The sequence below is a fragment of the Malaya genurostris genome, chromosome 3 (genome assembly GCF_030247185.1).
Source record: "Malaya genurostris strain Urasoe2022 chromosome 3, Malgen_1.1, whole genome shotgun sequence".
Taxonomy (NCBI): domain Eukaryota; kingdom Metazoa; phylum Arthropoda; class Insecta; order Diptera; family Culicidae; genus Malaya; species Malaya genurostris.
Window position 1 is genome coordinate 279,266,014 of NC_080572.1, and position 19,856 is coordinate 279,285,869.

General features: G+C 36.8%; 1 protein-coding gene across 4 annotated transcripts in view; it reads left to right on the forward strand.

The window, feature by feature from the left end:
- LOC131435466 (SPARC-related modular calcium-binding protein 2) overlaps positions 1–15,422 on the forward strand; it is a 74,458-nt gene extending 59,036 nt beyond the window's left edge. For 3 of the 4 annotated variants that reach the window (XM_058603376.1, XM_058603377.1, XM_058603379.1), the window contains exons 7-11: positions 6,571–6,990; positions 13,335–13,450; positions 13,518–13,795; positions 13,862–13,996; positions 14,076–15,422. In XM_058603376.1, coding sequence (XP_058459359.1) covers positions 6,571–6,990; positions 13,335–13,450; positions 13,518–13,795; positions 13,862–13,996; positions 14,076–14,337 — 1,211 coding nt within the window. In that variant the 3' untranslated portion in view covers positions 14,338–15,422. The remainder of the gene's footprint in view (positions 1–6,570; positions 6,991–13,334; positions 13,451–13,517; positions 13,796–13,861; positions 13,997–14,075) is intronic. The other variant, XM_058603380.1, reaches the window with a different exon arrangement.
- Positions 15,423–19,856: the final 4,434 nt, after the last annotated feature.

Consider the following 19,856-nt stretch of genomic DNA (forward strand, 5'->3'; position numbering starts at 1 on the left):
CATTATCACTCTTGAAAAAATCAGTTCAGGAAATTTTCCAATAAAACTCAGTGACTGAAAATCTCACTTCCGAGACACACAGTAGGCGCAGCGTATGAATAGGCGTAGCAGTCACGTACCCAGAGGGGGGGCCTGAGGGGCCTGGGCCCCTCCCGAAATCAAAAACAGATATATAATTATTTAGAAGGTCTAAGACAGAACAGTAATTATCAGATTAAAAAATCGAGCTTGCGTAAAATGAGCGAAAAATGATTCGTCTGGAAATCGTTTCCTAAAGAGCAATCGGCAGAAAATTCATTCACTCAAATGGACAGATTCAAATCGAATTCACTCGTTGCTTGATGACATGACCAATGAGTAAAAATTTAGAGAACAAATAACAGAGAACAAACGACCTGAGACGACTCACTGTCATGATTGTACAATAGGGTTGGACAAAATATTGAATTCAGATCCACCAAACTTTTCGTGTTCCTTTTGGGTTCCATAACCACCATGCAAAATTTTAGCTCAATTGGTGAAACTATATTTTCGCGCCCGAGGCTTAAAGTTTGTATGGGATTCAGTATGGAGAAATTTGCTTTTTACAAAAAAAAAGTTGACTGGAAAGTAAAATCATATTACCACTAGCAGCAGTGATGCTAGATATATTAAGGAATGCGCCATTGTTCGGAGCTTGTGTTGGTTTTCCTTTAATAACTTTTTCTTCAAATGTCGGATTGTTTTGCAGTCCTCGCAGCTTTTTTTGCTCGTTAAATTTCCTACAAAAATGACACATGTATCGATTTCTAGAGTTCATAAGTTGACTTCTAGCAGATTTTTTTTGTAAAAAGTTAATTTCTCCATACTAAATCCCATACAAACTTTAATCGTCGGGCGCGAAAATATAGTTTCACCGATCGAGTTAAAATTTTGCATAGTTTTTATGGGACCCAAAAGCAAGAGAAAAAGTTTGGTGGAGCGATAAAATAAGCGATTTCAATTTTTTCCCATGCAACCTTGTCCCACCCTATTGTACAACCGCTCTTGCAAAATGAACGTGTAAAGGTGAAGAATAGTAGGCTGAAATATTTAATCGAATGAGAGCAAATTCAGCAGCTAGAAGTTCTATATGGAAGATCTATAATAGAGCAGAAACTGGAACAAACGTATCCCCAGTAAGCCGTTCTAGTTTTATTTATTCGACCAGTTCTTCTGTCAAATTTAAAACTGGTCTACGATGCCGTTCTATTTTTTTGTATATTTGAAACACGAGTACAACACTGCTGGGGCTGCTAGTTTTTCTTGTTATAAAATCCAAATTTAAATTTTGTAACTGACATAAATTCTGCATCTAGAACTAGAACACTACTGAATATGCCCTGAATGTTGCAGATTGAAGATAGTGATTTAATCGTACCCTTTTTCCGAGAGAATACGATTTATCGTAAACTTAAGTAGACTTTTTTCAGTATACCAGATTCTCTAAGTTTATGTAGATATAACATATGAAAAAATTAAAAATTACTCCCTCGGATATAAAAAATGAAATCGTATCTTTTCTTAAGATAACTAAACGTTTTATGGATTTCAAACAAAAACATTCAATTTCAAAATTTGGGTTTAGAAATAGGACTGATTTCTGTTTATTGGCTGGTTTTTAAAGTTTATTTTATTTCAGGGTATTGCGGACCAATGCATACGACGCTGATCTTACAAGCTAGTTGTCGTATGTTCGAGCCCCGACCTGGAAGGATTCTTAGTGTCAGTAGAATCCATAGTACACTAAGAATCGGCTGCGAAGTCTGTTGAAACAGAAAGGCCAAATTCCACAAAAGGAATGTAATGCCAAGACTTTGCTTTGCGGACCAATTAAATCAAATAAATCAATTTTTATTGAACCAGGAAATTAGTTCAGTTAGTCTGACTGTAAAGAGTGTGTACAACTTTGCTTCCGCCGTTTTTTTCCAAAATTTAAAGCTTTATTGCGAAAAAGTACTTGCAGGTGTAATATTCAAAGTATTGTCCGTCGACAACTTTCTCCCATCTTTCCGGCCATTTTCGAATCCCGGCTCGAAAAAAGGAGTCCTATTTTGACGCTATCCATGAAGCAATTCATTTTTCCAATTCTTCGAAGGATTGAAAATGTTGAAAATCAGACCGTGTGCCATCGAACGGAATAGGTGGAAGTCAGAAGGGGCGACATCTGGGAAATACGGTGGTGAGGCAAGACTTCCCATTTCAGCGTTTCCAGGTACTTTTGCGACGTGAGGCCGAGCATTGTCGTGTTGGAGGATGACTTTGTCATGTCGCTCTTGATATTGTGGCCGCTTCTCTTTTAGCGCGCGACTAAGGCGCATCAGTTGCGTTGGGTAGCGATATCCTGTGTTGGTTTCACCCGGTTTTAAGAGCTCGTAGTAAATCACACCGATCTGATCCCACCAAATACAAATCATAACCTTGTCGCCGTGATTATTCGGTTTTGCCTTCGACGAAGTAGCATGCCGGGGCTTTTCCCATGATTTTCTGCGTTTAAGATTGTCGTATCGAACCCACTTTTCATCACCGGTTACGATTCGATGTAAAAACCCCTTACGATTTTGTCTTTGAAGCAGTTGCACCCAGTTTCCTTCTTTCTCAATCATGCCCAGGGCCTTGAGACGTTTTGAAATGGCTTGCTGACTCACTCCCAACGATTCGGCAAGCTCTTCTTGGGTTTGGCAACAAATCATTAGATGTCCGATATTCTGATTCTTTTGTCTTTCAAAACTATATTCTGAAATACCTCCCCTTTCACAAGTTGCCTGCCTCAATCGAAACACTTTTCGAAAACGTCAATTATTTAGATCAAAGTTTGCCATGATTTCCATCGAAAAGCTGCGCGATACCGATATAAAAGCACGTTTATAATGATGCAATATTATTCACAGATATTCAAGCTTACAAGATGAAACATAAAATCTGACATTTTCACACACCGACAACAATACAAACCAATTCTTAAGCTCGGAATAATAGAATGCCGGACTAGATCGGAAACACGAAATTTTACTGATTGTTCAGTAATCCAAGTTCTCTTTCCCGAGTTTCGTTACAATAATATTCTGTTATCTCCGTGAAACGCATGTTTTCTGCCAAAGTTTGGTATAATACTTTACAGAACTTGTCAGTAAAATACAAATATACCGAAATCAGTAAAAAAAATGTCCGTGATTTCTAACGCTGTGTTAACTTTTACCGAAATTTGGCGAGACACTTGTCATCTAAAGTCACTAGATGTTTTTGCATCACTCCATGCCATCATTTCTCGTGAAACTGGAAATTATACAAATTATGCGACAGCTAAAGATTTTGATATTTTACAAACCGATAGGCGAAGAACGACCTATCGAATATGTGGAATTAGAATCTTCTAGATACCTGCTTTTTCCTACAAACTTTTTTTTTCTCTGAATCTCGGTAAAATCATTGCCGAGATTTGCACCGCCGTGTACTCGGTAATCATCTCGGCAAAAGATACAATTGCGAAGTATCGGCAATCTTGAATTTGACAAACGTTAGTTATTACTGAAAATGTCGACAAAAAGTTTACTATCTGTTCGGCATAACCTTTACTAAATGGTCGCAAAAGTAACTAAGTGAAATTTATGAATTACTGAGTCTTCAGCAATTAAAAGTAAACATAAAATTCGTTTTTTTAACGTAAACATTCAATTGGGTATTAAAATTTGAAATTTTCATATACATTACATTACTTATGTTTCAGGGTCGTACAATTGTAAAATATGCAATTCAGACTGTTGTCGAATATGTTGGTTGACATGTCGTCGAAGTTCTTCGACATATCCTGTGATGACTTCCCGACAGTGAAAGCAGGATCTGATGATGCTTTATATAAATAAGCAACAATAAGTTGTAGTTATTGTACTTACTGGATAGATGGTAGATTCTCACGTCTTCCTTTTGGACTAATTCCGGATATTTTCTCCGAAAAATTTCGTCAAAAAATAACTGCGTAGTGCCAATCGAAAATATACAACGTAAATGACAGTTGTCTTGCCGAATTTCGGCAAAAACTAACACATATTTTTAAATTTCGGCCAACACATTTTCTGATTACAAGATAATGGTTAATTACCAACTCAGCAAGCGGTTATATTTTGTTGGTCGTTGAGCGCTTTTTGAACGACATACTGCACAAAATATTTATTCACTTTGATGGAACGGTTTGTTGTTGTTTTTTATCTTGCAAAAATAGTGTGAAAAGCCCAGCCTTATATTTTTCCAAACTTCGGCAAAAGAGCGCACTTTACCGAAATGTCAGAATATTACGTTAACGAATTTAGGAAAAAAGCATATGGATTACTGAACAATCAGTAAAATGTTGTGTTGCCGATCTAATTCGGTATTTCATTATGCCGAGCTCAAGAATCTGTTTCAAGTGTGAACGTATTGGACCAACGAAAGACCACCGGTGAACGTTTTTTTTTCTAAGAGGGTACCGATGAGTGCAGTATAAGATTTCTCTGAATCTCGGCAAAAAAATTCACTTTGCCGAAAAATCTCAGAAAACATAATACTACTGAGCAATCGGCAAAATTGTGTATTACCGACCTGTCTCGCCATTTTACTTTGCCGAGCTCGAGAGTGTTTATGTGAGTGAGAGAGAGTGATATTTATTAGCACTCGAAATGAAACAAGCAAAACTACCAGCAAGACATACTTGCTAACTGCAGATATTTGAAATTTGGACCTGAGTGTAAGAAAATTAACGCTTGTTTGTCAAAGTGATCTTCAAGAAGCAATTCTCCTAAAGAGGTGCTTAGAGCAGCCCAGTAATCGCTTATTTTAGAACAGACCATTGAAACGAGTGCCATTTTTTTCGTTAAAAATTCGGAAGACAGAGGTCCATCTTTGAGCCATTTCCAAAATGAGGAGTTAGAGCTTCGTTGGACTAGTTTTACTGGATAATTTTGAAAGGATCTAACCACCTTTTTTAATAAACACTAGACACATTTTCCTTTTATGTGAAGAAACGCTCAATTTTAACCAGCCCTCTGCTAGGCCGCCATGTTCTTGTGACGAAAAGAACGAAGAAGTATGTAAACATAAACAAAGTTTGTTGATGCTAAATATCTGTGATTTGTTGAAACAAAATTGATTTTTATATGTTTGATTATAAATGTGATATTGTTATGAAACGTGCGGTGCCAAATTGTAATACTGACTTTCACAATCTTTGCTCTCACTGATTTGCTAGATTTGAAGGCCCCAAAGGACCGAAATGTTGGTTACGCCGCACCGCCTTCTGGCTACCTGGGCAGCCATGGGCTACCAAAATTGTTTCAGTGACGGCTGTCAAATCCAATTTGGCAAAACATAGTCGCTTGTATCGAAGTTAGCCGAGCGTTTTCATTTTTTCACCTTCGCTGAAAATGTCAAAGATTTCCACCGGTATGACAAAGGGCTAGCAGCCACGTCTACCTCAGAAATCATGGTGTATCTTTTAAGGTGCCAGCCACATTGTGCCCGCTGGCAGTCGTTAGTCAGCTTTCTGGCAGCCAAGCCAATGCGGGCGATAACACTGGCTAGAGTGTCTTATTGTTGCCACCGGGCTGATTTTAACACTATTTTTTAGGAAAGATAACAACAACAAGTCGTTCAAACAAACTGAACGAGTATTTCGTTCAGTATGTTGTTCAACAAATTCTAAACGCCCACCTAGATCTAACCGCGTTCTCAGTGGGAATTAATAGAAGCGAAAGTAAACAAAGAGAAACTGTCACTGGCTTATACGTTTATGTGGAAAAAATCACCGAGAAATTTCATTTTCATAAATAAGTGCATCAACAATTAAATTGTTTCTCCGAGATTTAGCAATATAATTGAAGTGAGTATCCGCAATTCTGATGGGAGGGAGCCATCTTTTGTAAACAACTGAAATCTTACGTCTAGGTAAACCTAATTGAACTCAATTATCATTTTGAAAATATTACATCACCCTAACAGGCTAGCAGAGAATGGCGTTTCGTCTAGGCTATCTATAGAAATATGTCATATCTGAAACGGACCTCGGATACCCTCTGACAGTTGCTGTGTGTGACACCTGAGTAAAAATGGCCAGCCGTAAAATTAGGATTACAAGTATGGAATTTTACCGTGACATCCGTGATGGCTATTAGCTGTTTAAAGGTCGAAGGCTTTGAATATTTTGATTTCGCTTAGTTTAGCTTATGAAAACAAGAATTATCGCCTCCGATGACTGTGTGTTTTTTTATTATTATTCTGTTTGTTGTGTCTGGCTCAGAGACCCAGCCTGGACGACTTGCAAAAATGGTAGTGTAGTCGAGCTTTCCGTAACTTCTAACCAATCATCGAGTAATTTTCAGTGGCTAACAATGTTTGCATTTTCATTAGGATTAGTACTGAGAAGTGTGATTAAATATTATGTAATTAATGTCGACTTACTTTCTTCTTCTTCTTCTTCTATCGAAAATTGCCGATCCGTGGTTAAAAAAAATAAAATCATTAAAATGCACTAAACAAAAAATCAAATACGAATGCGAAATCCAAAATTTCTCCATCCATCAGCCGAAATGGAAAACTATCCGTCGCCATTATCATCATCATCATCTTCTACTTCCGGTGGTACTACTTCTGGTGGACTGTATGCCACTGCTGCCCATCACCATCATCATCAGCACCATTCGGGTGCGGTCATCGGCGGTGGCGGTGGCGGTGGTGGTGGTGGTGGTTTTGGTGGCACCTTGATCGGTGTCGGTGTCGGTGGTTCCTCACATTCTTCCTCTAGCTCTAGCACCCATCACCATAGCTTTCTTCGATACGATGAGTCACAGCAGAATGGCTCCAACCAAGATTACAATGATTTTGACGATGAAGATGATTACTCAGAAAATGACGACGATTCGGACGAACTGCCCGATAGTGATAACACGCTACTAAACGGACTGCACTTTAGCATTGCCGGCAAGCGGCTGCAGCCCAACCTGTGTATGTATCTAATGCTCTCGATTCAATCAGATTTGTGTACTATTTCTCCCTCCGTCTACCGTCCGTAAATCATCTGCATTTTATTTATTCTTATTTTTGTTTTTTTGGAAATCACAATTCCTTATACACTACAGTAGCTCGTAAAACAAGTAGTTGTTCCTACTCTACGTAGAACCCTCAATGACGGATGCTAAGACACACCTACATCGAACTTTACAACAGAGTTTTTTTGGCCGAATTGTCTTCATTTTCGAAAAAGCTGCAATCAAAACCCTCACCTGTTTGGTATTTGGCAAAATTTATTTCTATTTTTTCCCCATCCTTAACATCTGTCATTTGATTTATTTGTTTATTTATTCTTTTATTGTTTCTGTTTTTTATTTTTGTATCTTTTGTCTGTTGCGTGTTTAGAGTAGTCATTGAATAGTTGCAATTTACAAGATGACCCATTTGTAGCTTTAATTAGAATTTGAAAGATAGGAATCATGAACAAAAGGTTTCGGTTGCTCTCAATAAAGGTGCTTATTTACATGCAGTCACATTTTGGCGCAAAATTTTCTCATTCATTTCATTATTTAGGTAAACTGTTCACAATAATATACTGAATTCACGTAAGAAAAAACCACCTTCAAGCGATTTTAAATCCATCGCCGCCTTATTCACATCACATCAATTATGCTAGAAACCATGTTCTATAAAGTAGTTTAAGCTTACCTAAACGGCTGCGAAATGATCATACACTGGAATCTCAATTTACGCGCAAAGTCGGGAGTGCGTAAATTCAATAAAACATCGCGTTATTTCAAATGCTTCGCGTAAAAAAAGGTTTTTAAGGACTTCACTGTGCCACAACAAGAACTAAGGAGTGTATCGAAAAGTAGTTAGCAACATTGATTATTGAAGAGAGGAGGAGCCTTATGCTTTCTGTACAGTGGCAGCATTCTCTTCTTCAAACATTCCTCATCGTACACCTTGGCGTTAATTGTGCCCTTCGTGAAGAAAATCGACGACCGCAAACCACAGGTATAAATTGCTTGCCAGACCAACACCTTCTGCCCAAACTTTTCCATCGCCACCGTGGTATTAGCGTCGTCCAGGTCCTGGTACACCGATTTCGTATAATATTGCGGTCCGGGAAGCGCTCGAGAGTCTTCCTTGGCGTAGGTTTCACGGTTATACAGTTTCCGCGCTCTTGTTTTGATCCGTTGAATCATCCCGATGCTGGTGTTGAACTGCTTGGCCAAAACCCGCGTCGACGCCGATGGGTTTTTCCTGATGTACTCAACCACTTTTGGGTCTCGGCCGGGCCGGCCTTCATGGAAAGGGTCTCACCGAACTTCTCGATAATAGTTTTGACACTGGTGTGGTGCACTTTCATCAGTTTTGCAATTTCGTTGTACCTGACACCACTTTTTGAGCACCAAGTGTGCAGAATTTTCTTTCGCGTTTCCGGATCAATTCGACTCATCATTGAAACGATAAACCGTACCGAAACCAATCGATAGTGCAGCTGTTATTGACATGTAAACAAACATGTCACCGCAAAACACGCTGCCAAAAATTAAGCCATTTCAGAGTAATAACTGTTTCAATGTTGCTAACTACTTATCGATACACTCCTTAGTTCCAGCATGTAGGTCCTGAATTCTGGAAATGAAATCTGAAACTGAATTTAGGAATTAAGCTGTAAATTAAATTCTGATTCAGAAGTCCGTTTCAAAAATTCAGATTCGAAATTCAGATCGACCGTTTAGTTTCAGAATCTAGATCTAAAAATCACATCCTGAATTTTGTTCCAGAATTCTGAAGGTAAAATCCTAAATCAGTATTCTGGATTCGAATTCCGAGTATGTAATAAGGAACTAAATTCAGTTCCAAAAGCTCTAGTCAAGAAACCAATTGCAGACTTTGGTATCAGGATTCAGTTCCAGAGTCATAGTTCTAATTGCTGAACATGTAATCTGGAACAAAGCTTTGAAACTGAATTCTAAATTTTAATTGTAAACCTGAAATTAAGTTCAGAATTTAGGTTTAGAATTCAGTTCCAGAATCCCATCAAATATTCAATTCCCGAATCCAGGTCTAGTATTCAGAAGCTGCATACGATTACTGATAATCTGTTGAGAAGGAGACTGTTCGCAACGACGCACAGTGGTTCGAATCAATAAAAACGTGGACATAAATCAGTAGTTGCCTAACCGTTCTTTTAATGCATATAGTTGCTTTTAAGATTTTTTTACAAATATATACCGCGTAATTCGATTCCATCCCTAATTGTTCATGGCCTACTTTGACAAAAAATATAACCATAACTTTTTTTTCTGAAGAGATAGAAAATTTTTTTCTTCTACAAAGTTTTAGAACTATTGAACTTAATTTACTTTGTCAAATATACCAAAAGTCTTGGTCGCACCGTTTCGGATATACAAAGCGTTTTCATGGCAACCCCCCTAAAATCAGTTTTTTATTCATAACTTGTTTCGAGTTATTTGTTTATGCATACTTTGTTTGGAATAATTGAAGAAAATAAAAAATCCCATATTTTTGTTGAAGGTAGTGCATAAATTTGTTGTTTCCTGGCAAAGTTATACATCATTGTACCGTTTTTTACCTATGATAAAACTTTACACAGAAGCGAAATGTGCAACTTTATGCAGCTGATTTTTACAAAATTTCTTGGAAAAGATATGCTCAATACTATAAAAAAGAATCTAAGTGGAACTCGATGGAGCTTTTTTTAGGCCTTTTCAAAGTTAGTTTTAGTTATTGAATTATAACAACCCCTTTAAAACTAGTTTTCTTCTTCTTTTCTGGTTGGCGTCACCTCACTTGAGATGACGCCGAATTGATGGCACAGCAACTAAGGCTATATTGCCAGTTAATTTTCGTTTATAGTCCAATGGACTTTATTTTCACTTGATTACAAGCGAAAATCTCGCTGTGTGGCTGCGTCGAATCGTCAAAGTACGGCTAAAAATCCTTTCTTTCTTGCGAAGTACTCGAATTTTCTCCGGACTAACACGATGCAACGTGCTCACCCGTTGAGAGTTTCACCGGAAGCAAAATTAGTTTTTTAATCATAACATGTTTAAAGTTAGTATTTTATACATACTTTATTTGGAATAATTGTAGAAAATATAAAATCCCATTCTGGAAAAGTTATACATCATTTTATCTATTTTACCTAGGAAACCTTGTACTGAAGCGAAATATGCAACTTAATGCAGCCAACTTTTCCAATACTTATAGGAAAATATATTCCTAATCCAATTTATTTTCCAATGAGAATATCCTGAGTACTACTCGTGTGGCTCATTTTCACTATGGCCATGCTGAAACCATGAATGGTTAAGAAACGGAGGGCGTCACGCGTCTGGTATTAAGTTTTGCACGAACATGACATAACCTCACAAAAATGAACATAATGAACTTTTTTTGACAGTCGACGTGTACTTGTTTACAGTTTAAAAGTTCATTAGAAGTTCATCGTTCGAATGTAAAAATAGCAAGTCGCCTCACACTTAACAGATTCATACATATATAGCTCCTTGATGCTGAAAACACATACAGGGCAATCTTTTTAGTTATTTTCACTGCGGAATACCTTTTTCACTTTTTCGTCATTTTTTCAATTTTTAACTTGCAGTCGCAAAACAAAACAAGTACACGGCAACTGTCAAAGATGAACTTGATTCATCGGCAGTTCATTTGTGCCGTCATCGTGCAAAACCTAATTTCTGTAGCTCGCTTTTGCAGTGAGCGTAGAGATGTGCAATTCGCTCCTGAGCTATTCCAGTGAATCGAATTTTTAAAGTGAGCTGATACCTCACAGCTCTGTTTAAAAGAACCACAGCTGACCAGTTCACCGCACTGGTAAGCAGGGATACCAGGTTCACAGATTAATCTATGTTTCACAGATTTTCAACCTTTTGTAAGGATTTCAAAAATAACACAGATTCTCACCGATTTCTGAAAATAGTCACAGATTTACACAGATTCTGAAATCGATCATAGATTTTTTTAATTTATCTTAGTTTAGCACCAAAAATTACAGAGCGGTAGGAAATAGTGAGAGTTTTTGGATGGTCACAGATTTTTGAAAAAATGACCTGGCATCTCTGCTGGTAAGGCGAAAACAAGCTACGAGCGGAACGGATCTTCTTGAGAGGCGAGTTATAAATGAGAAGAAATGTGTGCATGAGCTTTTGTTCGTTCTTCCAAATGTGTATGTATCCTTCTTTAACAGATTGAATGAGCCATTGTCAATAAGAAATCTTACCTCTCACTCAGTAGGTTAAGGTACATTCAGGGATGCCACTTTTGCAGATATTCTCAAATATGACATAATAATAATTCGCAGACAAGTTAGTTGGCATAGCATCAATGATTTCGATCATGCATATGAAAGAAACACGAAGTAAGAAAAACGGCACAAAAAACGGCGCTCGAAACAAACCTTCAGTTCAATCTTAATGAACTGATGAGCTGATACATTGATTCAATTCCCTTTGGTGAGGTGCTCACCGGTATGAGCTGCTTCGCACATCTCTAAGTGAGCGTCGCACGATCAACATATCGTCTTAAATATCGTGTTGCTTCGCGATAACTCAATTTATTTACACGTTTAAAAATGAAATCTCTTTGTAAAGGTTTGTACTTTTACAACACTTTTTCATATTTTGTTTGGAAAACATTTTTTCATTTTTTTTAATATGTGTTGAACTTTTGATAATTTTTCGGATTTTCAATATTTAAAACTAACTTTGAATAGGCCTAAAAAATTGCATCGAATTCCACTTAGATTTTTTCTAATATTGTTAATTGTCAAAAAGTAAACAAAATAATAATCACAAAAATTTGCTTAAGCAGCGCGTGCAAGCATGAGCTTGTTTATGCGTGTTTATGCGCACTTTTTAGTGGAGGAAGATTCTACGTATATAAAACCAAAAAAATTTTTTTTTTCAAATAAAGTGAATATATCTCAAAAAATATTTTTTTACATTATTTATATCTTCTGCAAAAATACTTCATTTTGTTTTCTTCAAAGCTCTTAAAAATCAGTGAAAGTCAGTATAGACTTTTGACCGTCTTTTTCCAGTTTTGGACCACTGTGCGACGTCCGAAAAGCGAATAAGAGCGCGACCAGAGTATTTTAGGCTTTATTCCATGCAGAAGCTCTGTTGTTGTTGTTGTTGTTGTTACTTTTGTTGCTTTTAATCGGCCTCCTGTCACGACGCCATCTTGATGAGACCAAAATCGGAACTTCAAAATCAGCTGATTGCAACGTAAACAAACAAACAAACAGTAAGGCATTTGTTTAACGCATTTACCTTGTTTAGTGCACAAAAATTAGTGAATTTTGGGTCGACTATCTCACAATAACTTGCCGGTTTACCTAAAATACAGCAGACAGTGTTTTGGGACATCAAGTGGAGATAATTTTCACAATTTTAGAGTCGCGATGAGTATCAAAACATCGCAGTGTTTGGGGCTCGAAACGCGAGGGGCTCAACGTAATCGGTATACTTTCAAATAGCTGGTGCTCACATACCGGTGTCAGATGGCTGCTTTTAATATTTTGATTTTTCAGGTCTCACAGGTGTCTCGAAAGTGAGCAATAAATTGACAATATAATGTGGTATCAATTAAAATATTGATGAGCTGAAATCAAATTAAGATTTCAATCTGTTGTTGATGTCATAATCACATTTCGATTTGGTCTCATTTTGATGTTTGACTTTACGCGGGGTTCGAATAGTACGAGGCATATTCGGAGAGTAAAAGCCATTGTTTTTCATAGATGAAATTATAATCATATATAAAGAATTTATTACATGATCATACATGATGCCGGTCTGCGCTCTTTTATCTATGTTTTCCTGTAACAATTCTATGCGTTTTTAAATTGTCAGATCATTTTTTAAAACACAATACCATTGTCTAACCTTTCCATCACTAATTACAGTAGGTCCATAAGCTACAACAGTTACACAGTAAAAAATTATTACAGCGTAAACTTCACAACTGACGAGAGCAACGATTACCGCGGACTTTGTTCACTGTACGCACAGATAGGCAAAGGACTACTGAATCAAAATAGCCCCCACAAATAGCTGTACGAGTAGTTTTATACGTTTATGCGAATACTATACTAATTGAATACTAAGATTTGTATGCCACCCAACTGAGAGCAACCGATCCGTCCTGTGTCATTTTGTTAGCAACTTCAATTCCGAGATCAGTGACTCTGTCGAACACTTACCTTCAGATTACCATTAGATGATCCATCAATCCGTATGATACCCAATTGAATTTTACTTACTTATCTAAATTTTTGAGTTCAGTGCTGCAGGGCAAAACGACACTGGAACTGAAAGGTGAACAGGATCCCATCTTCAAGGACAGCGAAGCCGAATCGGACTGCTTGAGTGATCGAGCGGCTGCTTTGGAAGAACAACGGGTAGGAGTTTTTTACGAAACGGATTTTTGTTCCTATATGATCAAGGTTATGTTTTTTCTCTCTCTAGGGTGGAGCAACGGCTTTGTACGTTCCGGAGTGCACCGCCGATGGACGTTATCAGCGAGTGCAGTGCTACCGATCCACCGGATACTGTTGGTGTGTTCACGAGGACACCGGGAAAAACATTCCCGGAACATCGACAAAGGATAAGCGACCGCAGTGCGATGTCTATCCGGGTGTTGGCGGTCGACAAATGCGGGGCTGTCCCGATGATAAGAAGCTGGAGTTTTTGAAGGATCTGAAAGATTTTTTGAAGCAACAGATTGCCAGCAACTCGGTCACGGCGTAAGTTCGCTGGGTGTTCATTTCGATACGGGATCGATCGATTCTTGATTTTCGGTTTCGTTTTAGAGCTGACAACACGAAATGGGGTACCGAAGATGAAAAGATAGCCACGCTCAGTTTTGTTTTGCTGGATAAAAACAAAAACAAGGTATGGGAAAGAAAGGAATGGAAAACTTTCCGAGAACTGGTGACGGCAGCCAGGTGAGTTGTGATTTATGATTTGGAAAAGTTCTGCAAATAAAAAATCCTAATATTGCATTTCGTTTCCACCTTTGTCAAGACAATTGCGCAAATGCGGTAAAAAAATGCCCCGCTACTGTGACATCAACAACGATCGTAAAATCACCCTGTCGGAGTGGCTGAACTGCCTACAGACCCAGCGGACGCCGTACGTCATGGACAGCAGCATGTCGAAGGTATCGTCCACATCGTCATCGTTCAGTCCTGTTTTGTCCGATGGATGGAAAGCGCCCCTTTCCGCCTCGTCGACGTCGAAATTTCGCGGTCCCAATCCGTTGGAGTCGGTTCTGAAAAGTGATTGAAAACCCATTCACCCCCGCTCTTTGAGAAGCAATTAACCGAATGAGACTTAAAAACTCTGTCGAGAGCAATACTACGAAGTAGGTGCGGTCCAGGTGATGCACTTTCTGCTTCTTATCCGAAATCGAAATATTCTAACCACGAGAAGGGCATAAAAGCAAGTAATTCAGATGATTAATCTCTCTCTCTCTCTCTTTGCTATGAGATATAGTGCCATGTTTTACAGCAATAGGAGCTTACGAAGGAAAGGAAAAATTTTCTCCTCTGTATGTGTGTGTGTGTGTTTTTGAGAGTAAAAACACAATTGAACGAAATCGAACGAATCGTGTAATCCTACTACCGGTGTACCAGTGATATTTTCGCACTTTATATCGCAAAATCTTCATACGAGAATTGCGTATATTTATTTTTATGCTAACACAAGTTCATTCGATCAGGTGGTCTATGGGAGAGGACAATGTAATTCGGATTGTTTAAATAGTATTTAACGTTATGGTACGCAAAATGTTGATGAAAGATTTCAGAACAAAGAAGAAGGTAAAATCGTTATACACAAAATCAGTATTAGAAGTTTGTCCGTTTTTTTTATTGACTCATAAACAGCAAGGAAACAAGGAAACAGTTCAATCCGAGCGAGAAAGTTTTGACGATTTACTGTTATACAAGCAGAGAAGCAGTGAAGGTACGATTAGAATGCTGTAAGGAACTAAAACTGCGTGTGATATATGTTATTTAATTTACAATGTACGTTATAAATTTAAACTATATTGTACAACCGAAAACCCAGTTGGTCGTTGTGAGTTGGCATCCTCTATATATTCGGTGTGCTGAGCAAAAAAGAAAACTCTAGTTTTGCCAGAGCAACTACGATACTATACTAGTAAGAGTGTGTAATTAAAAGTCACTCGCTGTCTGCTTACTATTTATATGATGACTACAACTGAAAACAAAACAAAAAAAACGAGTAATAAGCCATGTAAACCAGTTCCTTCACTCCGCTGATAGCGTTGTGAGAGAAACGTTTTAATCGGTAGGCCCGTGTTACATTTAGGCATGCTAATTAAATATTTTAAATTAACATTGGTTATGGTTGCGTTGGTTTTTGCTTTTTTGCTAGGATTTGAAAGAAAACTCGAACGATTGATTCTTCGGTTCAGGAATTCTCAACTTTATTGTGTAACAACATATACTCTTTTTCAAACTATCGCGTAAAAAAATCATTCCCGTAAGACTTTTAATTTATATTTCGCGCGAAAACCTTATTTGTCGAAATATTTTTTGTTTTCTAGGTTTGTATGACTGCCAGTGACGTCTGTACCAAGCGTCACGTGAAAATATTCATTGGTGTTCAGTATACGGTCTATCTTTCTGACCCAAGTAGCACATGTAACTTGTTAATAAAAAATAGAAACAAAACAGATGCTGCATAATGGTCGCATGACAAACACGACGAAACAAGTCGTATTATGATGGTGACAATGGAGTCAAAATAATGTTACGAATTGACATCTCATCATACTAACTTACAATAAGCTCCAACGTAACTTTTCGGTAATCTAACTCTTACGACGTGCTCGCATTGACTGTTTCTAGTCACCAACTGGTCACCGTAACAAAATGTGACAATGAAAAAGTGACACACTATGGGACAAAGTTACACACTTAATTGTTTATACGATGTTCGGTAAAATTTAGTGCTGGTCCATCCGTCAAAACTAGTATTTTACGGTACAGTATGTGTTTTGGAATATTAAAACTGTATTCAGGTAATAGAAAAACAAAAATTCAGCATTTGTTCGAAAGATTGCTGTACAATGCTATTTTTGTACTGATTTGATCAGCTAACAAGATTGTATTTGCTGCTGTCAAATTGTTCGGTAAAATAAATGCTGACCCTACAGCTAGTATTTTTATTTTGCGGAATATTCGTTCTTATTTTGCCGAATTGCTGTAAACTTGTATAAACGTGTATCAAATGTGAAGTTAAGTGCAAGTTTTCAACCAAATACTAATTATAATACGGAATACGGCGACAAATTTTCAAGGACACATTTTGCATCGTGCGGTACACTTTCATGATGCACTGTCAGAGTGACAATGTACTTTAACGAGTTTTCTATAAATCTAGCAACACTGAAGGGTAAGAACAAGTTCACCATATTTACTGTTTATTATAGTGAAAAATAAATAAACAAACAGTTTTTATCTGATAATCAAGATCATAAGCGAAATGTAAGTTAAACAATAATCTAGAATGGTTAAGCCACCATGAATATACTACTAGCTGTATTGATATTTGTAGGGTGTTTGTGTTCATTTTTCATCTTTTGTGCTAGTGCCGGTGATATTTAGACTGATTGTTGCGGTTTAATACAGCAACGGTAAACATAAACAAACAAGTTTGTTTTGTACCGTAGCAACTAGCATAAAGCGTTGCCAGAAACGATCTCCTTCCACATTTTCAAACTATCGCAATGAAAGGGAGTAATTTGCTAGGCTTACTTGTTCAGGCTGTGAACCAAACATTGGCGGTTCGTTTGTATGCGACTTAGGGGTATTATTATTTGTATTTGTTTCAACCCTCCATTTGGTAAGTCGTATTTAAAAATTTTATAAATGGATAAAATCTTCAACACGATTGGTGATTGTGATGCAGAAGCAATGCAAATACTTGGTAAGCATGTTTACTTTTTAAAACTTCTATTTGTACCTGATAATTTTTTATAGACGACGCCATATCTTGTTTTTTTTCTGTTGTCGCCTTATTCCGGGATATGGCATATTCAGGAGAGACATTTTTTACCATGGCACTTTTCGGAAGTGTTCAATGCGATATAGGGTAAGGGCTCCCTATTTCATCTCAGCTCCAATTTCCATCTCATTTATTCTAGATTTTGCCACACTTTCGAATTGAAAAAATAGGTAAAAAACCTTCAACGATCGCTTTTTTCATTTAAAATAAATTCACTTTTTGATTTAGGAACCACTTTCGTCTGAAGTTTTACAATTTATCATGTTTCTGAATATTTACTAATCGATTCGTCTCAAAACATGATCACTATTTCACTTAATCACACCACTATTCAATGTTGGATGACTTTATAGTTAGTAATGTTCACTTTCCACTTGTTTTTCAACGATTAAAGACTTTTGAATTTACCTGATAAGCAATGAAAGCAATGAAAAATATGAGATGAAAATTTGTACCTAATTCACTTGATTGCGCTTTGTTTTCATATCATTTCGTATCGCAAGGTTGCCAAGTTTTCTCATAATGTAAATTTAAAAAAAAAATTTTTTTTTAAATTATCATCAACAAGTTTTTTTTATCCGTGACATTAGTTTAATTATATCATTGATATTTATATATAAATAAAACTGTTTCGGATTCTAATAGTACCAGATAGAGAGTGTGAAATACTAATCAAATAGCCATGGTGGCAAATCTAGTAGCACTGGTTTCTTTCCGCTATACGTCACCATAACACTGTTATGTTAAATGTGTGTGTTTCATCGGCTGTGCACAGAGATACCAGATATTTTCATAGAAAATATGTATCTGCTCTAGCTGTTTTCACTAATAAAATGAATCAAATTCAAATTCAAATCAAATTCAAATTGGTTTTAAATTTTAATATAAATGTATATCAGTGTTCATCATCAAATATTTGCACAAAAGATTTCCATTTTAACATGTGATTTGTCCGTTGATTAATAAACTTTTAAAGAAGTACTGTAATCAAATGCTCAGAGAAAAAAGTCTAACGTTTTACCACAGACTAACAGACAGGACACTCAAATTAGATTCTTCAATCATTTTAACGGTCATTTCGAATATTCCTTTATTTGAGACAGCACTCACATGTGTCATGATGGCGCCACGTTACCCTATCAAAAACATCCTGTCTGTCAATAGACTGTATTATAGACTTTATTTTTTTCATTTACCAACAGAGTTGCCATTCATACAGAATTACCTGTAATGTATTGATTTGTATACGTCCACGCGAATCTCATGCAGGATACAGATTTAATACATATTGCCAAAACTATTTACAGCAAAGCAAAGTCTTGGCATTACATTCCTTTTGTGGAATTTGGCCTTTCTGTTTCAACAGACTTCGCAGCCGATTCTTAGTGTACAGAATCATTGCATGGCTAGTACTATGGATCCTACTGACACTAAGAACCCTTCCAGGTCGGGGCTCGAACATACGACATCTGGCTTGTAAGACCAGCGTCCTATGCACTGAACCGCCAACCCGGGACAAAAAAAAAAATTACAGAATTGTGCCTACTTCTCAACCTCCAACGCAATACAAAATCGAACCCGTTTTGTTACAATATTTACTTGCTTCTGGTCTGCCGCCACTCAATTTCGGGTGAAAACTACCAACACAATAAAAAATAGTCTAGATGAACAACGTTGAGTCAAATAAATGGTTACCTTCCAACATCGCGAAAAAGTTAAATATATTATCAACGTAATCCAATAATTTATTGTGACGATTAATTTTCAAATATTTTGATGAAATCAGCCAACCCTGCAAGCAGCTAATCGGTGTTGACAAACGAGGAGAAACCAACTAGTAAAAAAACTTTTACGTAACACAAGGGGTGTACAGATAGTAAATAGTTCGCGCAGTACAATATATGTGGAACTAGTGCATCAGGAAAAGTTATTTTTATAAGAATTTAATCATACTGTCATATCTGTTAGTCTGTGGTTTTACTTCTCACTTTTTCTGAACCTTTACAAATCTGTATTAAATTTAGAAAATCTGTAATCTGATTTAACGAACGCGAACGCAAAAATCTATACAATACAGATACATCTGTATGAATGGCATCTCTGGTTCTGCATTTTGTTTTTAGAAGAGCTAATTCCTAGATAGTAACAATTCTTTTTTAAAAATTAATTTTTTTTAATTCTCCAAATTAACTGCAGAGTGAAATTTTAAATTTGAAACGAAAGGTAATAAAAACGATCCAAAAAATTTTAAACGTTGAAATGATTCCAAATTGTTTTTTTTTAATATCGTGTGTTGTGTCATAGTTGGCATTAGGCCCTTTTTAAGGAAAATTCTGACATTTTGAACCTGAGAGTGTAATAGTGCAATATTTTGGTTTTGATTGCTGTCGCCATTGCTAATTTATAGGATGAATAAAGGACCAACGATAGGATGAATACAAAACCTTTGAGATGAAATTAGGAACACAGTAGTGAACATATCAAAAGTATTTTTAGCAGATTTTTCAATTATTGTTTTAATTCCCAAGGAATGTGAATCAATTCCCAATGTGGAGCAAGGCGAATTAAGCAGAAATATGAAATAATCGTAGTGATTTTGGTGGCTGAATCAGGTTTTTAAGGTAACGTCCTTACAAATGAGATGAAATAGGGAGCCACTACCCGACGAATCAAAAATCACTAAAACGGCATATTAAAGAAAACCCTCTACAACTGGGATCTTCTCTTTCAGATCTACAGTATGTTGAATATAACAAAAGTGTAGTTGAA